The sequence below is a fragment of the Hydractinia symbiolongicarpus genome, chromosome 11 (assembly GCF_029227915.1).
Source record: "Hydractinia symbiolongicarpus strain clone_291-10 chromosome 11, HSymV2.1, whole genome shotgun sequence".
Taxonomy (NCBI): domain Eukaryota; kingdom Metazoa; phylum Cnidaria; class Hydrozoa; order Anthoathecata; family Hydractiniidae; genus Hydractinia; species Hydractinia symbiolongicarpus.
The window spans coordinates 6,938,436-6,956,185 of record NC_079885.1 but is presented as its reverse complement, the minus strand read 5'-3'; the positions used below and the strand labels follow the sequence as shown (position 1 = coordinate 6,956,185).

Below are 17,750 nucleotides of genomic sequence, written 5' to 3'. Positions count from 1 at the left end.
GATTTAATTTTGGTTTAAAGACAAGCCTATCAACAGTTGTTAAGGGCCCGGTCATAATACGATTAAAAAATGCCGGATCGAATAGAATTAATCCTCAAAGTAGAAGATATGGATTACACTTCGGTTTAGCTGTATCAAAATTTTCTTTTATCATTATCAGAGCAGGGGCCCTTATTTAAAATTTTTTTCCTAACCCCGGGGCGCTTATTCGACAGGGGCACTTATTGAACACGGGGCGTTTAATCTGTTATATACGGTAGATTACGGAAATTAGTTGAATAAAAATAAGCATTAATTAGGCAACTTCAGATCTAGATACTGACTAAGAAATAAGCAATTTTTGATCTGACCAAAATCCTTAGTTGTTGGTTTGTTGCACAATGAATCTACACTAACTATAAAGAATTGTGAAAAAAATAAGTAATACCAGTATTTTTAATTTCGTGACGATAATATTAAGCATTGGTAGTTCAAAGCTAACTTGATCTGAAGAAACAAATTCCTGACTGGACAAGTTCTAGTCCATATCTGTTTTAGTCCTGCAAATACTACACATGCGAACAGACAAAACAACTGGAAAACGAGATTAGATTATAAAATTCAAAAACGTACTGCAAGATAAAATTTTAGGGATGTAATTGCCATGTCATTTTCTAATCAAAATTATAAATTTTTTCATATTTGAATTAACTATGCCTGGACCTGCTATTGTCTCTTCCTAGTTTCATCTTTCCAGTTTAAAAGGGCTACGGAACGGCTGTTGGTTTTCGACTTTAGTGACTTACACGAAAGTCGAGCTGGATGCGGCGAAAAACAAAAATGGATATTTTTCCAGCATGTATGTAATTTACAGACTCGAACAAATCATCAAATTGGGATGTCATTTTGATTGTTAGTGCGTCAACAACTTATTTTTATGTTAATGTTTTAAAAACAGTACAAACATCTTTCAAGTATAATACTTATAACAAACCTGACTTCAAAAATTGAATACTGTCGAAGAGACTCTTAAAGGAAATGTTCATCGGAAAGAATGATCTTGTTTTTATAGCCTAAAGAGCAAAGTTACAGACCATGTTAAAGCTGTGCTATCAAATTATATCATATTATGCGTCACTTTAGGCTGTTGTCATAGTGATGCTAACCCTTTTGTTTTCTCGTTAAGAATTGATTAATTCTTAATTAATTTTTGATAACACACTTCCTCTGAAATAAATAGCCCCTTTGAATTCATAATGGGGAATTAATTTGGTCACGTAATGTAAGTTATGATTTGACACAGACGGATGATATACGGAACAAGTGTGGGAGAAATATTTTCAGGTTTTTTTAAAAAACTGCAATTTTGTTCCATTGCTTTACAAAGAATATTAGATTTTTAATGTTAATGTTTTCGAAAAAAGATGAGAGGAGAGACTATAATACTAATTATTGAGTCTAACTACTACTAATCATGTTTCCTCGCAGCCAATAGCAGTCAATTATGTTTTCTCGCAGCCAATAGAAGTTAATTATGTTTTCTCGTAGCCAATAGAAGTTAATTATGTTTTCTCGCAGCCAATAGAAGTTAATTATGTTTTCTCGCAGCCAATAGAAGTTAATTATGTTTTCTCGCAGCCAATAGCAGTTAATTATGTTTTCTCGCCGCCAATAGCAGTTAATTATGTTTTCTCGCTGCCAATAGCAGTTAATTATGTTTTCTCGCTGCCAATAGCAGTTAATTATGTTTTCTCGCTGCCGATAGAAGTTAATTATGTTTTCTCGCTGCCGATAGAAGTTTACTGAAAGTAACGACCACACGCACACGTGTTACGAAAGAATTGTAAGGAAGGTAACGAATAAGTAGAATCTTTGCGTAATAATATGACATATTATTATTGTTCCTACCATCGCACTTCATGAGGGACTACGATTTTTTGCGTTATTTTTCTTACATTCTCTGCACACCATTTTAGTTCACAATAGTCAGTACCAAAAGCCTCCGCCTCTACGCGCTTAGCAGTATAGCGGAATCACAGACTCAGTGAATTATCGTGATAGAGCTCTGAGTTCTGTATCAGTTGAGATTTGAGTTCGTATCTTATCGCGTCCAGTAAAAATGTTATTTTAAGGAAAATTACTATTTATTGAAGTGAACCAAGACTTGTTTTTTTACTTTTTGATATTAGGCAAATAAACAAACATCGTTCCAAAATCAAAAGTGAAAAAAAGTTGTGGGGAAGAAGTCGACGTCTTGTTTTTAGAAACAGAAACATGCATGAAAAAAGGCTTTTAACACTGCGCAAAAATACTGAATATACGATAATATAAGTCTGAGTTTTTTTTCGTATACCGTCAATATACGGAAATATACTGAAGCGTTTTTCTTTGTATACTATGGTGGAATACGAAAATATACTTTGCGTATAGGGACCCCAGAGTATACGAAAATATCGCAGCCGTGACACGTCTTGAATATACATGCCGTATATTTACGTTTAAGTTGTATACGAAAATATTCGCGTCGTATTCTATCACACTATGCGACTGTATACAAAGGTATCAAGTAACACGAAAATATCGCAGACGTTATATGCCTCGACTATACACGTCGTAAATTAACTATAACGTTGTATACGAAAATATTCGCGTCGTATTCTATCAAAATATGCGACTGTATACAAAAGTACGAGGTAATATACGGAGTAAATCTGGTGTAGCGCTGCCTGAGGGAATTATAGGTTTATCCCATTTCACCCCTTTTGATAATTTTCCAGGTAGAATTTTAAACTTTCAGGAAGGCTTTAGGAGCTGTACATGAAGTTGCTGTCGTTATTTGGTTTAGCAAAAAAGGGTTTTAAAGAATAATGCATGTAATAAGTTTGTTAGTTAAAAAATTTATTGAAACGTTTTATATATATATATATACATATATATATACAGACATATTTACAAAAATATTAACAAAATTATATACATTTAAATAACAAATAAGGATGGAAGCTAATGCAGCTATTGAGTTTATTAATCAGAACGATTTAATTATAACGTGCAAGACTAAATTTCAGCTAAAAGAAAACGTAAGAAAAAATATTAGAAAAATAGTTGTAAAAAATTAAATTAGTAATTAAAAAAATATACAAAAAATCACGTTTTAAAAACATTATCTATTATTTGCTAACAACAGTGGGTCAACCTTTGCCCTTATATCCCGATCTGAGTAACTTCCAGGTATTCTTGCATCCAATTCATCTTTACCCAAGCGTTTACTATCAATAAAGTGAAGCAGTTCAGTGACTTCTTCACTTCTGAACTTCGGTGGATGTACATATCCTTCTGCTTCATTATCTGAATGTTCGTCACTCATTATATCGGCATTACATAACATCCAGATGTCGGCTTTATCTCGTGGCACGTATTTTGATCGTTGGCGGTATAACTAAAATAAAAGTATTAAAAGAAAATAATTGACAATGAAAAGTAATTTTAATAAAAGCTAAGTGTGGTTTAAAACACATGGCCAAATTGGTATAGCATAATTTTTTTCAAATTTAACCGCATACCCGGTGCCGACGAGTTGTGCGCCTTCTTTTACGTTTTAATTCACTATTTCTGTCATTATCTTCCTCCTTTTCTTTTCGTTTCAGGGTAGAATAATATCTGCTACACGACCCTATTATATATAAACAAACAATTCAATTATGTAAAATACCAAAATAAATTTACGCCTTATGGTAAGAAACAGTAGTTACTCACTGTGCATTAAAAATGGAGCATAGGGATTTTCGTTGCTGTCTTTTACAATTTGGCAAATCAAATTAGTTATTCTACTGTTGTGTATGGAGTCAAATCTATAAAGTTAAAGTATTGAGTTACTTCCCATCATAATATAAATTTTATATTCCAACAATCAAACAAGCATCTGATAAAATAATGTGGACAGTCTTTAAAAGTATTATCCTGGAAGTGCAGGAAAATGGTTATATACATTTTAGAGAATCAACCTTACCTCTCTAAAAAATTCCAAGTACTCTCATCCTTTATACTTCTGTATGCATTTCGAACAAGTTGCTAAAATGAGCGAAACAACCAATTCTTAGTTCAAAAATGTTAAAAAATGCTTCGCAAATAGTGGATATTGGCTCGCAATCTGCGAACCGTTAATTCAATCTCTGTACTTAAAGCTCTTAAAATTTGAGCAAACCTTTTCATCAGTTGCAAAAAATTAAAAAAAGGTGCCTAAATACTGGATATAATATGTCATGAAAATAAATGGTGGCAATTTCCCTTTTTTGAATCATCAAATTGATTCGCACATTTATTGTTTACATCTACAAGTGAACTTTCCACATTTTCTATTCTTACATTGTTGTTCTGAATTTGAGATTCCAGCAATGAAATCCTCTTTCTCAGTGCATCATTAACGTTAGTGAGAGCCCTGTATAAAAAAATATGAAATAAAGTACAAAATATGCATGGCAGTAACAAGAACGATCTCGATCTGGGGTATAGCTATATACAATATACCCCAATTGAGGTAAATTCTTCTCGCACTGTCTGAGGCAAAAAAAACTACGCCAAATTATTTATTACAAGTAAAATTAAAATTTAGGATAATGAGGGTGCTTAAACACCATGTAAGCAGTGAGTGGGCAAGTTATTGTAATGTTATTATGTTATTACCGCAACATCCGTGGTGAAGCATTATTTTCTTCCTCAAATGAAGTTTCCTCTAAACTTTCATTCTGTTGCTGTAATCTGAAATAAACCATATTACTTATGTTAGTGAAAAGTAATGGCATGGAGAACATAATCATTTTAGCTCTAGCTAGCTAGCTACATACCCAAACATCACATCAGGGCTTCGTGAAGCACATTTGGTTGAGTTTTTACGTGGCGGTGGTGTTGGATTTAGAACCTTGGCTCTTTTTTTTGCCACTGGAGTTGTGGCAGTAGAAGTATTTCCATAAAACGAAGATGCCATGTTTTCTTCAAGTTTGCTGCTCCTGACTGTACCGGTCTTTTGAAACAAATTTGCGCGCCCAAACCTGAATGGAATTTGTCTTCAGGGGGTGCGAGCAAAACTTTTTCTTGGGCGTTTAGGCCATTGTAATAAAATAGACAACCCCCGATACAAATTGCGATGAGATAGGGGGTAAAAACAATATTAATAATTTTAATGTTTTAAAATAGTCGAAACAAAATGTATTCACAATAAAATATTATCAATAGAACAAGAAATTTTCGCGAAAATAATTTAACATTTTATTAAATAATTATTTTTAAGGACGTTAAAGATGGCTTTTATGCTATTATTGACCCCCTAACATTGTAAAACATCATTCAAGATAAAGAGCTAAAAAGATTGCGCGCGAGTTACGTTCTGTAAATGCAAGGAAAGAAAAAGCAGACAAACCTTAGTTTTTTCTTCCTTAAAATTTAAACTTTTTTTATGCCTCGAATAAAGAAACGGATGTTATGTCCCCATTGCAGCGAAAGTCTATCTCATTCTGCATATTTTCGTCACAAAGAATTATATTACCGAGATGGAACTTGGAAAGTTCAAGAAAATCAACGTAATCAAGGTTTGTTTTTGGCTTTTTTTAGCAGTTTGGAATCTAAAACTACAACAAAAAAGGAGTACATGTTTTTTTTTCCTAACCATAACGTTTATAAGAATATTTAGGCTCAGGGTTAGTGAAAAAATGAGCATATTACAAGCATAACTGTGAGTCCTTGTTTTGCTGCATAGTTTTAGCATAATTAGCATACAGTAGACGTCCGTTAATTTGAATGCCGCTTAATTCGAACTTTCCGTTATTTCGAACAAATTGCTAAGTCCCTTGAGTTTGGTTAAATAAAGTGCTTAATTCAAACTCCGCTAATTCGAACATTTCGCTAATTCGAACAATTTTTTAATTCAACCTTATTGTGGCGCCGTAGATTAGTGGTTATAGCTTTCGTACTCTGTGCGGGAGACCGGGGTTCGATTCTTCTTGACGGCGATTCAACATGGGCGAGTGAATGTTACCATAGCCCCGGGTTAACCCAAGCCATGTGAGGGAAATTGGGGAGATGGCACACTGTGTGGGCCGTTATATGTTGCCGGGAGTTGCCTAGTAGGGTGTGCGCCCTACTAATTGGGTCTGCGTAGCTCAAAATGAGCATTAAATACTCTAGGACTCTCCATCTAAGCCATGGCCCCTCCTGGAAATAATAGACAGGGTATATCCCTCGATGTTTGTGAGGCTAGCCATGTAAAATATGCACATCTATCTATCTATCTATCTATCTATCTATTGATAAAAAAAATCTTATGGGAAAATAAGAAAAGCGTTTTCATTTTTATTCATTTTTATTGCATCAATGGTGGCAAAATTTCTTTCAATTTATCGATTAAATTGACATTTCCAATAAAATGAAGTTTACAAGGAATTTGGAGGCCTTGCCCATCTCCAAGCAAACAACGTTAAAATATTTTTAGAAAAAGTTGTAGTAAAGTTGTAATAAAGTTATATTAGCATAAAACCTTTAAACGTTTATTAAAATTCTTGTTTTTTCCGAACTTCTGATAATCCGAACATTCGTTAATTCGAATAAATAATTTAGTCCCTAGCGTGTTCAATTAACGGACGTCTACTGTATTTTCAGCACATTGCATCATATTACAATCGTTATCTGCAGAGACATGTGTTTGATTGCTTTAGTCATTTTTGTTTTTTTTCATGTTTTTTTTGCTTAATTTCGTCATCATTTGCTACCTTTTGTGCTTTTCCATTTAGAACTATCTTCGAAAAACCAAATAATACAAACAAGAGATGATAACGACGTGCAACATACAGATGTTAACCTAGATTCTCAGGTTAGGCTTGTATATTTGTTAAGGGTGTCATGTTAATAGCTGAGTGAGCTTATTCTAAATTTGTGAACTAATGTAGCAAAAAGTAAATATATATATATGCATTGCCTTAATTTAGGATAAAACACTTCTGCCTATTGATCACACACTAATTGAGAGTGATGTTTCAATCGAGAGTGATGAATCAACATGCAATGATCATCATGATCCAGATGACAATTGTGTGGTAACATCCTTTGTTATAATTTGGTCTTCAAATTACATGTTTGCAATAATACATATTTTATAATGTATATAAAGTATGCCAACGCTTAGCTATGTTGCACTTGATTTACAGAATGAAGAAACCGCAACGGAATTGTGGGAAGATCCTGAAGCAGAACCAGAGGACGACTTTAATGTTGTTGTTAGTCAACATGCTAACCATCATACCACAAAATTCATCACTCTGGTACTGCAAGCAATGTTCATTTTGCAAGTTCATATTTTTCTCTCTGATAACACATTGGAAAGTATTTTAGGTTTTTCAAAACTGATTTGTTTATTGCTCAACAAAATGTTTGGTTTACACATTCTTGATGAAATATTGGAAAAATTTCCAAATTCATTATACATGGCTCGACAATATCTGGCTCTGAATCGGGATTCTTTTACAAAGTTTGTTGTGTGCACGTCATGTCAATCTCTGTATTCTTATAATCAATGCTGGAAAAAAGAAATCACTGGTAGAAAGACAAGCAGCAAATGTAGTCATGTGAAATTCCCTAATCACCCATTTCCTGCCTACAGGGAACCTTGCAACAATATTTTAATGAAAGTGGTTGTATCCTTTGAAAAAAATATAAACTTATACCCAAAGAAGGTTTATGCTTATCGGAGTATAAAGACTGGCCTGGAAGAGTTGCTAGCACGTCCAGGTTTCTTGGAATTATTATTTACTAAACCTGATGAACATGTCAAAATGTCAGATATTTTTGATGGACAGATTTGGAAAAGTTTTCAGGACAGCATAGGGGAATTATATCTTGCAGATAAAAGAAATTTGGGCGTTATGCTAAACCTAGATTGGTTTAATCCGTATAAGAACAGAGAGCATAGTGTTGGTGTAATTTACCTGTCAATTTTAAATTTACCAAGACAACATCGATTGCTGTGGAAAAACACACTCATCATAGGTATTATTCCTGGTCCAAAAGAGCCAAATCTTCACATTAATTCTTTTATCAAACCAATGGTTGATGAGCTTTTACAATATTGGGATGGTGTGATTATGAAAGAGCCAAGTAGCATTGGTTATTCTTTATATAAAATTGCTTTAATATCAATATCAAATGATATTCCTGCTACTCGAAAGTTTGGTGGTTTTTTGAATTTCAATGCAAAGTCAGGTAAGAATTTTTATTTTGCTAAATTTCCTTTTCTAAATAAAAAAATAATTCTTTTTAAATCAGAGCATTAAATTTTTATTATGACATGCATGTTATTTTTGACCAAAAATATTTATTTTAACAGTTTTACAGTTGGAGCACTTGTTAGCTCATGAGACAAAATAATTATGTTTGTTGTGATTTTAGGGTGCAGTAAGTGTTTGAAAGTATTCAACAAAGTTGGTGACTTCACTGATTATTCTGGATCTGATGTTGATGCCTGGGAATTGCGAACTGGAATAAATCACAAAAGATACGCCCTTCATGCTGCCAACGCCAATACGAAAAGTGAATGTGAAAAAAGACAAAGAGAACACGGAGCCCGTTACAGCGAACTCCATAGATTGCCATACTATGATCCAGTCAGAATGCATACAATTGATCCTATGCATAATCTTTATTTGGGTACAGCAAAACATGTTTTTAAAACTTGGATTGAAATTGGGGTTTTAACATCAGATAAACTGAAATGTATTGACGACAAAATGAAAAAGGTAAAAGTTCCAACTGATGTTGGTAGAATACCAGGTTTGTTGCATTTGCTTGTTATATATCTTCAAACGTTTTTTATATATATACAAAATTTGTTCTTGTTTCGTAGCTCATTACTCTTGCACTTAATATTTCTGATGTATTATATATATTGTGAATTTATAAAAAAGACATTTCGATTTTGTGTAAAAATAATATCTACATAATAGTGGTCCTTTTTATGTTCTAGGTAACATGTCAGATTGTTACAAAAGCATGAAGGCTGATGAGTGGCGCCATTGGACACACATCTATTCATGCTTCTGTTTAAAAGATGTAATACCAGATAATCATTTAAACATGTGGTTGATCTTTGTAGCAGCTTGCAATAAAATCTGCACACGAAGTATAACTGCAGGTGACATTTATCAAGCGCATACTTTATTTTGTATGTTTATTGGCATATTTGCAAATCTATGTGGAAAGTTATGGTGTACTCCAAATATGCATCTTCACCTCCACTTAAAAGATTGTTTGCTGGATTACGGACCTGTGTATGCATTTTGGTGTTTTAGTTATGAACGTTTCAATGGAATTTTAGGTTCATACCATGTAAATAATCATGACATAACAATCCAACTAATGCGCAAATTTATAATTGGTTCTCAGGTTAGAGCTTTTAACCTATTGGAGGATGACTTCACTGATATGCTAAAATTGTCGTCTGACAAAGAGACCGTGCATTCCCAGGAATCACTCCTAAAGCTCCAAAAAGTTCGTGACAGTGATAAAGTTGTTGGTACTGAACTCGAGTTTACAGGCTGTGAAGAGAAACTCAGCAAAGCCACTCAGTTTAGTTTACCAGGACATCAAATAGATGAGTTAACTAAGTTGTTTTCATCTCTTTATCGACATATGGATATCAAAAGAGTGTCACGATTCATTGTGCAAATAAAAAGAGTCATGCTGGGTAATGAAGTTATTTGTTCAAAGCATTACATTCGGAGCAATGGACATGGATCATTTTTAAAGGCAAGATATAATCATGGTGATTATTTTGACTTTGAGCCAAAAGAATTAAGACCAGCCGTTGTGAATGGTATATATGAAATTAAAGTTGTTTTTTCTGATCGTGTTGTGAATCATATTGTTGTTGATGTGAGCTGGTTTAAGAAACACGTGCAGTATAACTTTTTTGGTGTGAACTCTCCCATGAAAGTATGGTGTACTGAAATTGATAAAAGATCGTTGATACCACTAAAGTTTGTGCATGGACGTATATTGGTGTTAAAGGAACAGATAAGAATAAGCAAGCAACATGTTGATATTGTTAAAGTTTGCATAAGTTTGCCTTCTAAGTCATTGTAATATTAATTTTGTTATTCACAGATTTTTTAACGACTAATGTCTAATTTTTTGTATATACATATTTTTGTCGACAAGAAAAAATTTCATAAAAATTTTGCATTGTTTCTATTTTAATATAACATCCATTGTGTTTATTTATAATGCTAAAACGTGCTTGCAGCAAGTATTTGGTTGAGCCTTGAGCTTATAAAATTTTGTTAATTTAAGCCTCAAATGTTTCTTAAAAAAATATTTTATTTACAAGGCTTATTTTTTTTTTTTTCATTTAGACTATGTATGTATGTCTTCTTTTTATCAGGTGCTTAATATACATATTTTAGTACAACATAATGTATATTTATACATGCATAAAACCTGTTTCATTATGAGATTTTCTTAGATTGATAAAATTTGTGCTTCATTTTCTAGGTTGAAAAACATAAAAACTAAATAACAATGCTCGAACAACAGGAAAAGCAAGACTTAAACGACAGCGTGATTAGGTGAGTAAATCATTCTTATTTTGGCCGGATGCGCTTTTTGTTCTTATAAAACCTGTAATACTTATAAGCATATTCAGGCTCAGATAGGTATGTTTTTCTTGTGTTGTGGATATTTTAATTAGACAGTCTTTCTTTTTCCTTAAACACAGTAACACTTAATTAACCCCACTATACTGTCTAAACCTTGGAGGAAAGAATACGGATCCGTATAGTCTAAACTTAAAAAAAACAACATGTATTTGTTGTGCTTTATTGTTAGTACACGAAAGAGATCTTCGGAAAAGAGAGCTGAACGCAACAAAAAAAAAAAAAGAATGCGTCAGGAAAGAAAGAAAGCGGAATTTGACGCGGAAATGGAAAAAAAGATATTAATTGAAGAGAGAATTCGAGAACTAGAATTTCAGAACGCTGTTTTAAAAAGAAATGTGCCGAAGGTTAAAGCCACTACTAGCAGGGACATTTTATTGTGCTGTTCATCGAGATCGAGTATATACCGCACTCAAGATAAAAGCATAGCCATCACACGGACGCTCAATTTTAATGTCATTCAATTCTCAAAGTGTGACGTGCATATAAACGAAACTATAGGTGCTGGTGTTTTCGGGAATGTTTCGAAAGGATATGTTAAAAGCATCAAACAAGTTGTGGCGATCAAATGTTTATCCAACAATGCACGACCAATTGATGCGTACGCGGAATGCAAGAAGGGTATGTTGATGGCAGGTGATAAAGGCTTTCCCTATGTTTTTGGATTTTTGAAACCAAAATTCATCCTTCTTGAATTTGTTTGTGATGACTGTGGTTCATGTTCACCAACATTAAAGGAATTCATTCAGAGAGTACCCGCACCGTGTTCCAGTCATTTAAATGAAATTATAATTGGATTATGCTCCGCTGTTCACCAAATGCACGTCCGTGGTCTGTTACACAACGATTTACATCCAGGAAATGTCCTTGTCCGTAATTCAACCACGGTAAAATTGATTGATCTGGGAAAGGCTACACTAGTCAGTGATCCAGCAAGATATGATATTGAACCAGGGTCTTCACAGCAAGTTAAATTTAACACCAAGCATCTATTTCTTGCACATGAGTTAAGGAATGTTAAAGGTTCTTACCAGTCGGTTCAATCAGATGTTTATTCATTAGGATACAACGTGGATTTAATCAGTCGATGTATAAAAAACATGAAAATAGCGTCTATCGCAAATGATATGATGGCTGAAGAACCAAGTAAAAGGCCTTCAATATCACGCTGCATAACCCGTTTTAAAAATATATTTGTAAATCCTTGTATATAGACTCTTTATAAGTAACAAGGTTAAGAAATCCACTTGATTAGTTATTGATGTTTTTTTTTTGAAGTCTTAAAATCTGAATGAAAGCGCTGGATGCTGCGTTACAACAATTTTTTTCTAAAGCTTTGAGTGTTTGTATCTAAAACTAGAAGTAATTAACGGCTGGCGCAAGGGAAGGCTGCGTTAAAATTTGTTATTGTATTTGTTTTTTCTAAAGTTGTGACGTGGTTGCTCTAGTGAAACTGTCCAAGCTTGTCGTCTCTGGGCGGAAAGAGCTGGCAGACAGACAAAACGCCTCGAGTGTTCGTGTCTAAAACTAGAAGTAATTAACGGCTGGCGCAAGGCAAGGCTGCGTTAAATCTTGTTATTGTATTTGTTTTTACTAAAGTTGGGACGTGGTTGCTCTAGTGAAACTGTCCAAGCTTGTCGTCTCTGGGCGGAAAGAGCTAGCAGACAGACAAAACGCCTCGAGTGTTCGTGTCTAAAACTAGAAGTAATTCACTAACAGCTAGGGCAGGATGCATAAATTGAATCAAAAGGAGAAAATTAAAAATAGGGATCTTAGGCTGGGTTTAAAATACGCTACGGTTATATAAAATAGCGCGTGTAAAATACGTAAAGAGAAAGTTCGACTGCGTAAAATTGTGATCTTTTTCTGCCGAAAATAAACTGAGAAAAATAATAAACAAACCCTGGGTTTAAGAAGCTCAACGAAATTATTACGTATATCATAGTATACTGTAAAGGTTTGCAAATCACTATTCACGTATACGTAAAACCTTGTGTATAACAAAAATATACGTAACCGTTTACGCCTATACGGAAATATACGAACATCGTGCACAGACTTTTCGTATATTTCCGCTTATTCGAGTATAATGAATTTATGACACGCAAATTATATTTACGTATACGGAGACATTTTGCGCAGTGGGGACCGGCCGACGGATTGAAAATGCAAGTGAGGTAATCACCCTACAAATTGAAAAGACAGCAGAAACCGCAGGATCCTTAAACGCCTATATATATCTAATAATGGACGCTCAACTAAACATTCAAAACGGTGAAATTATGGATGTACTTTATTAAGATAGAATGGCGAAAAACACACTTTACATGAAAGAGCCCCACACAGCATTATTTGTTGGTCCTACGGGCTGCAGAAAATCCAAACGTGTTGTAAAATTATTAGAAAATGAATACTTTGATCACTTCGATATCATCGTGATTATATGCCCAACATTAAGATGGAATAAGACATATAGGGACCGAAAATGGTTTTGGAACGACAGATATGTGATTCTAATTGAGCCGGGAGGTATGTTGTATTAATGGATTCGAAAGATGACGGATTTCTGTGCCGGATACAAAACCTTATTCCTGATCGACGATATCATCGCAGATGAGAAACTAGACAAAAAGAGACAGCCATTGCTAGAGTTGGCCATTAGCGGACGACACCGAAACCACACTATGTGGCTACTCACACAATCATACACCGCTATACCAAAAAATTTACGAAGGCAAGCTAAAATGTTATATGTGTGGTATCCAAAAGACAGACAAGATCTCACAACTATTCATGAAGAGAATGATGTCATTGAATCACGATCAGAGATACAGACGGTTAAGGAAAGGCTAAAAGATGGCAAATACACACATTTAGTCATGAGAATGGAACATCCAAGAACTTACGTGATTTGCTAGATTGGACGTTTTTGTTACAAGACTCTTGTAACAAAAGTATAAGAAGAATCTAACAGATCTATAGGACTCCTATAGATTTCTTGAAATCTCCTATAAGACTCCTATAGATTTCTTGAAATCTCCTATAAGACTCTCCTATAAGACTCCTATAGGCATCCTATAGGACCACAACAAAATGATAGAATATATCAATTTCATAATATTACTACTAGTACTACTAGTACTACTACTAGTACTTAGTTTTTGCTATTTTTGTGTTAAAAAATACCTATCACTATTGAAAATGGCTGAAACGGCAATTGATAACTTAATTGCTCTTCCAGGTCCTCCATCCGAGGATGGTAAGAGGCAAAAATTGCTAGAGTGTGTGTTAACCGGAAATAGCAAGCTATACCTGGGTAAAATGTATACGGACGATCAAATTCAAAAGCTCAAAGATGATGAGGTGAAGAAACTATTTAGTATATATGAAGCTAAACTATCAGGTCAAATGGTAAAGTCCTTGGGACAATCAATTATTCACATGTATTCCATGGGAGCTTGTACAGTCTTGGGAATAAATTCTCAAGATGCATTGAGCAATGACCTGGAAAATGAGCCCTTCTTAAACTCTGCCCTTCAAAGATTCACATGTGACTTGTATTATAAATTCGGCTCATTGTTAGCAACACTCAGTGTTGGTCTCATTACGGGTAGGCATTATATCGCTGGAAGAAATTTAAACGCAAATAATATAAATACAACAGATAATAAAGATGTCAGAGGAACAGACTCCTATTCAGGTGACAACGAAGAACCCTAAAAAGGTTGAAGCGGGTAAGAGGTTGCCGGAATACAACCGTAAAATGCGGGAAGAATATAAAAAAGAGGTCATGGCACAAACACAGCCGACGCCTCAGACACAGCCGACTCAAGAAGACAATGCCGGAGAGGCAGAAGCTACCATCATCCAAAATGAAAAACCTATGAACTACGCTATAGGGGGAATAATAGCCATCGGTTTGGTTGGTGCTTATTTTGTGTATAAACAGAAAGACAATGTACTATTTGCTATAACTGGGTCGAAGGGTACCCCACCACAAAAATCCAAAACACCTGTGAGAATAAGTAAACTTGAAATGGAATAAAGGGATAATATCGCGATATTATAATCTCGCAGCATAGAAATAACATGGACAAGAAAAGTATAATCAACGATATATATAAAGCATCAGTCGTCTGCGTTTTCGCTGTCGGGTATTCGATGCTAGGAAAAAAGGTGTTAAAAATGTCACCACCATCAATTCAAAAGTTTGACTTGGAAGATACCGGAAAGCTAGTCGCCATCGTTGCTGCTAGTGAAATGTCAAGGGAATACTTAATTAAGCAAAAGATTATACCTGAAACTATCAATATCTAAACATGGCTTCAATTGCAATGATGTTGGGAGGGGCCTTAGCCAACGCTTTGGCTTTTACAGGCTCAAGCTATCTCTTTTCAAGCTTATCAAAAGACAGAATTGATAAGGAAAGAAAGCGTCATGATTTGGCCATAGAACAATTACAAAAAGCCCAGGTTTTGTGGCAACGTAAAAGACAGGAGAGAGTAGACTTTATCAATAAGCAGCTCAGACTTGAAAAGAAGGCCGAAGGAAAATTCATGGAGCTAAATGATGCAATGCGCGAATATAAAAAAGTGTTTGGAGATAGATCAATTCTTACGGATCTACCGCGGGAACCTGTATTGAGCGACTTTTATACACCTAGTAAGGATCAACATGAAAGGGAATTGGCCTTTATCGCGCTAAGTATGATCGGTGTCGGTGGTGCTGTGTGGTATTTTGAAAGATAGCAAACTATTGCTAGGTAGCACAAAAAGTATGTTACATGATGCGTGTAACATATAAGCTGTAGTAGTATCCCTAACGCTTTGTCACGAGATAGGTGTATATCAGACCTCCGATTCCAACTATCAAAGCCCACAAGTTTTGACTCAACCAACCTACCGCTTCTTTCGCTCGATTGAGTATCCATGATACTATGGATCCTATTATACCGGGTAGGGATGCAGCTGCCACCCCGGCCAACCTTCCCAAGAGAGATCTCAACGCATTCAACTTGTTTTTTATCCAGGACCGGAGGTCCTTTGCACCACCTTCGGTTGTACCACCCTTTTCATGATTTTGTGCGTTACCGGTGGATGACCCCCCACCCCCAGGCGTCAAAGTTTCTACGAGAAGGCCGATAACCATACGAAATGCCGTTAGTACGCTGACAACAGTGATACCCTGCTCACGGAATAGTGTTCGTATCTTCTCACCCAATGTTGTATCTTTGTCAAGTACTTTAGCAATCGTCTCCTTGATGCTTTTTATTTGAGTGTTAAGGTCACCTTTGAGGTTATCGATATGATCATCGATAGCCTTCAACTCATCTTTTTGATTTTCCAACCATGTTTCCACTTGCTCTCTCTGTTCATCCGTGTATGTTGCGGATTCGTTGGGATCTGTCATCTCTTTCAACTTCATTTTTTCCTTATGGATGTTGTGTTCGATCTCAAACTTTTTTTCGGCCGCAGACTGAAGACCTCCGCGCACGTTTTTCAATGATTTATCCTATCCATACATATCACGCACGGGATATTCAAACATAGGGGGAGTCTGAGTTGTTTCATCGTCTACAGATTGTTTTTTCATCAATGAAAGTAAATCTTCCGTACTTTTCACAGCTTCCCTAGATATATCATCTAATTCTACAACAGTTGCTGTTTCTATTTTAGATGACGAGGGTAGTTCTTCTTGTATTTTGTTTAGCTTAGCAGCTTGTCGGGCTGTAATCTTACCTTTTGGTATGTCAAAGCCTAAATTACGCAGCCTTCTCTTGCCTAATATATCTGATATAGTACCGGTGGCCCTTAGTCTTCCATTGTTTGTCAATGGCCTGTTATCGTCTTTGTAGTATAGTTCACCATCTCTAATTTCAAACAGGTCGGTATATAACACCTCAGGTTTTGGTTGGAATCTTTCAGATAATCTATCATACAACCCTTCAACTATTTCCTGCAAAACTCTAGTATTCTGACTGAGACCTCCGAATGATGTTTCTTCCTCACCCGGTGTGTGTATTTGTACTCGCGTACGGTCCCTGAGAGGAAACGTTTCATCGGTACCTTCATCCGGTCTCCCATGGTCTCCAAAAGGGTCAATGTTAATGTCTGCCATTTTTTATTATTTAGAGGATAGTTTTTTCTTTTTAATAAGGTAATAAACTAAAATGGCTGGGATTTACACCGAGTATTCGAGGGAGGAAGACAAGTTTAACACAAACACACTTAATTCCCAACTTGACGAGTTGGTAAAATTACAAAAGAAATTCCGGGACAATAAGTGTAAATCAACAAAGCACTAGACCGATTAGCGATTTCGCGCATCATCTCGGAAACCTTAGCCGTTACCAGTTCGATAGCAGCTACCGCTACCATTATTGGAAATTTAGGGAATCCTATAGGACTTTCTGGTATATCCATATCCAGCTCCGTTTCCCGTGCCATTATCGTAGCATCGATTAAGAGATATCAAAAGAAAGTTAAGAAAGTCATGGCTTTATGTTATGTTGTAAGATCTGCTATTGATGTGTTTGAAAGCACTTTATCACGGCAACCGTCTGATAATATTAGCCGCATGGAATTTCAAGGTTTGTGTGGTATATACTACGAAACTCTTGAAAATATAAGTAAAATAGATGGAGTGTGAAACATTCTCAAAAGAATCATGAAAGGCGGTTTTTTTATTATTTAGAGGATAGTTTTTCTTTGTAATAACCTAAAATGACCGATCTTAAGATTTATCCAAAGTTACCCACCGCTCCCGAGTATTCAAGTGAGCAAGACAAGTTTAACACAAATACAGTTAATTCCCAACTTGATGAGTTGGTAAAATTACAAAAGAAATTCCGGGACAAGGAGTATAAATACAACAAAGCACTAGACCGATTAGCGATTTCACTCTACATCTCAGAAACCTTAGCCATTTCCACCGGTATTGGTACAATAGCAACCAGTGCTACCCTTGTTGGAATTCCCATTTCTATAGGACTTTCCAGTGTATCCATAGGTGGAGCTATATCCTGTACCATTATCTCGGCATTGATTAAGAGATATCAAAATAAACTAAACAAAGTCA

General features: G+C 35.2%; 3 protein-coding genes across 3 annotated transcripts; 2 read left to right on the top strand and 1 right to left on the bottom strand.

Annotated features, from left to right (window-relative positions):
* Positions 1–4,239: 4,239 nt before the first annotated feature.
* LOC130613386 (uncharacterized) lies at positions 4,240–4,963 on the bottom strand. The gene is made up of 3 exons (XM_057434739.1): positions 4,824–4,963; positions 4,663–4,737; positions 4,240–4,417 (listed from the first exon to the last, which is right to left on the bottom strand). The coding sequence occupies exons 1-3, from the start codon at positions 4,961–4,963 to the stop codon at positions 4,240–4,242; spliced, it is 393 nt and encodes a 130-aa protein (XP_057290722.1).
* A 466-nt stretch (positions 4,964–5,429) lies between these two features.
* Positions 5,430–10,196, top strand: LOC130614330 (uncharacterized). The gene is made up of 6 exons (XM_057435755.1): positions 5,430–5,564; positions 6,762–6,841; positions 6,957–7,064; positions 7,176–8,226; positions 8,413–8,793; positions 8,987–10,196. Exons 1-6 carry the CDS (start codon positions 5,432–5,434, stop codon positions 10,102–10,104), a joined length of 2,871 nt encoding a protein of 956 aa, XP_057291738.1. The 5' UTR covers positions 5,430–5,431; the 3' UTR covers positions 10,105–10,196.
* Positions 10,197–10,322: 126 nt separating this feature from the next.
* On the top strand, positions 10,323–11,919 carry LOC130614331 (serine/threonine-protein kinase Nek7-like). The gene is made up of 2 exons (XM_057435756.1): positions 10,323–10,586; positions 10,846–11,919. Exons 1-2 carry the CDS (start codon positions 10,540–10,542, stop codon positions 11,885–11,887), a joined length of 1,089 nt encoding a protein of 362 aa, XP_057291739.1. The 5' UTR covers positions 10,323–10,539; the 3' UTR covers positions 11,888–11,919.
* The last annotated feature ends 5,831 nt before the right edge of the window (positions 11,920–17,750 follow it).